The sequence below is a fragment of the Malurus melanocephalus genome, unplaced genomic scaffold (assembly GCF_030028575.1).
Source record: "Malurus melanocephalus ecotype Western Australia unplaced genomic scaffold, MMel_1.1 scaffold_491, whole genome shotgun sequence".
Classification (NCBI taxonomy): domain Eukaryota; kingdom Metazoa; phylum Chordata; class Aves; order Passeriformes; family Maluridae; genus Malurus; species Malurus melanocephalus.
In genome coordinates, this window is record NW_026623723.1 from 3,274 (window position 1) to 4,881 (window position 1,608).

The window sequence follows — 1,608 nt, forward strand, 5'->3', positions numbered from 1 at the left end:
GGGGGCGAGCGGCGGGACCGCGGCGTGAGGCGGGGATGGGGGCAGCGGGGTGCGGGCGGCGCGGCGTGCGGGTGATTTCACCCCGAGATGTCCCGGGATCGCGGGGGCACCTCTGCTCTCTCCGGCCGAGCGGAGGATGCTGGACAAAGGGCGCTCGGGGCCGGSGCCGCTCCCACGGGGATGCTGCCGGTGCGTCCCGGCCCCGCCGGTCATTGCGGGCACCTCGGGAAGGCGAGGGGACCATCGCCACCGGTCACTCAGCCGGGGAGGTCGCCCGTGWCTGATTTGGCTCCCAGCCGTGGGCGAGGGCCGTGGGCACCCCCGGACAGAGCGCCCAGCCCCGTCCGAGCCCGGCGTTTGGGGCTCCCGGGAAAAGCGAGGGGTTTACGGTAGAAATTCTCCGTTCCGACATCCGAGGAAGGCTGGGAGGGGGCTGAGCCACCCAGGCACCAGCCGCTCTCCCAAACAGCCCCCACAGCCGCCAGACGCCGAGTCACACGCGGTGGCATCACCATGGGGAGCTGCAAAACCTCCCTCCGTACTGCTGCACCAGGGGCTCRGGGGCTTTCCAGCCCCAAGCTCGCCCGCAGGCGACACTGTGGTGGCCGGGCTGGGGGAGCTGCGGGTCCCTGAAGCCCCTCGGGAAGTTGTGTTCCCAGCAGGGATCTCAGGAGTTGCTCCCCGGTCTCATCCCTGCACCTTCCTGCTGGCTGCTCCCGTTGCCACCCGGTTTCAGACCGGGGAGCGGTATGGAGCTTTGTCGGGCGGGGAGGGGAGGGTTTGGGGTGCGTGTCGGGGAAGGTTCTTCTGTCCCCAGAGGGTGCTGGCACTGCCCAGGCTCCCCAGGGAATGGTCCTGGCCCTGAGGCTGCCGGAGCTCCAGGAGTGTTTGGACAGCGCTGCCAGGGATGCACAGGGGGGATTGTTGAGTCCGTGCAGGGTCAGGAGTGGGGCTCCATGATCCCTGTGGGTCCCTTCCCGCTCGGGATATTCCATGACTCGGCTGTTCCCGGGCATCTCTCTCAAAGCCCTTTGGCTTTCCCCAGGCTTCGCCGCCACGCTGCCGARCCTCCCCCACGTCGAGCGGTACGAGACGGTGCTGCCGCGGGAGCTGCCGGTGCCCCGGGCCAAGAGGGACCTCTCCGCATCTCCGGTGAGTCGCGGCTCGGCGCTGCCACCCTCTCTGCTTTCCAGGGAATGGGCAGGGACCTTGTCCTGCCACTGAGCGCAGAGCTGGACCCCTTTGTCCCACAGCTGTGCCGGACCCTCTCAGCCCTGCGGCCGCCCGKTTCCTTGCTTTGCTTCCATCCTAGAGGATGGAGCTGCTGAAGCAGCTGATCAGATCAGCTTTTYCGRGTTGTTTTGGGTCTGATTAGGACCYGCAGACAGCGGGGTGCGCTCTTGGAGACGGGGGCTGCTTTCTCCAGCGCTTTCTTTGGAGCCGTGACCCGGCGGTGGCACCTCYTGAAGGCTCGCAGTGATCTTGTGACATCTGGTCTTTCCTTGATGAGGGCTTGCGAAGCCTCGTGGAGCTGTAAGCACTTTTCTTGCTGTGCTTGCTGAAGTTGGGTTTGGTTTTTTTTGTTTTTTCTTTTTTTTTTTTTTTTTT

General features: G+C 65.7%; 1 protein-coding gene across 1 annotated transcript in view; it reads left to right on the plus strand.

Annotated features, from left to right (window-relative positions):
• Nucleotides 1-136: 136 nt before the first annotated feature.
• ADAM8 (ADAM metallopeptidase domain 8) overlaps nt 137-1,608 on the plus strand; it is a 12,295-nt gene continuing 10,823 nt past the window's right edge. The window contains exons 1-2 of the mRNA XM_057381109.1: nt 137-389; nt 1,046-1,152. Of these exons, the coding sequence (XP_057237092.1) occupies nt 137-389; nt 1,046-1,152 (360 nt within the window). The remainder of the gene's footprint in view (nt 390-1,045; nt 1,153-1,608) is intronic.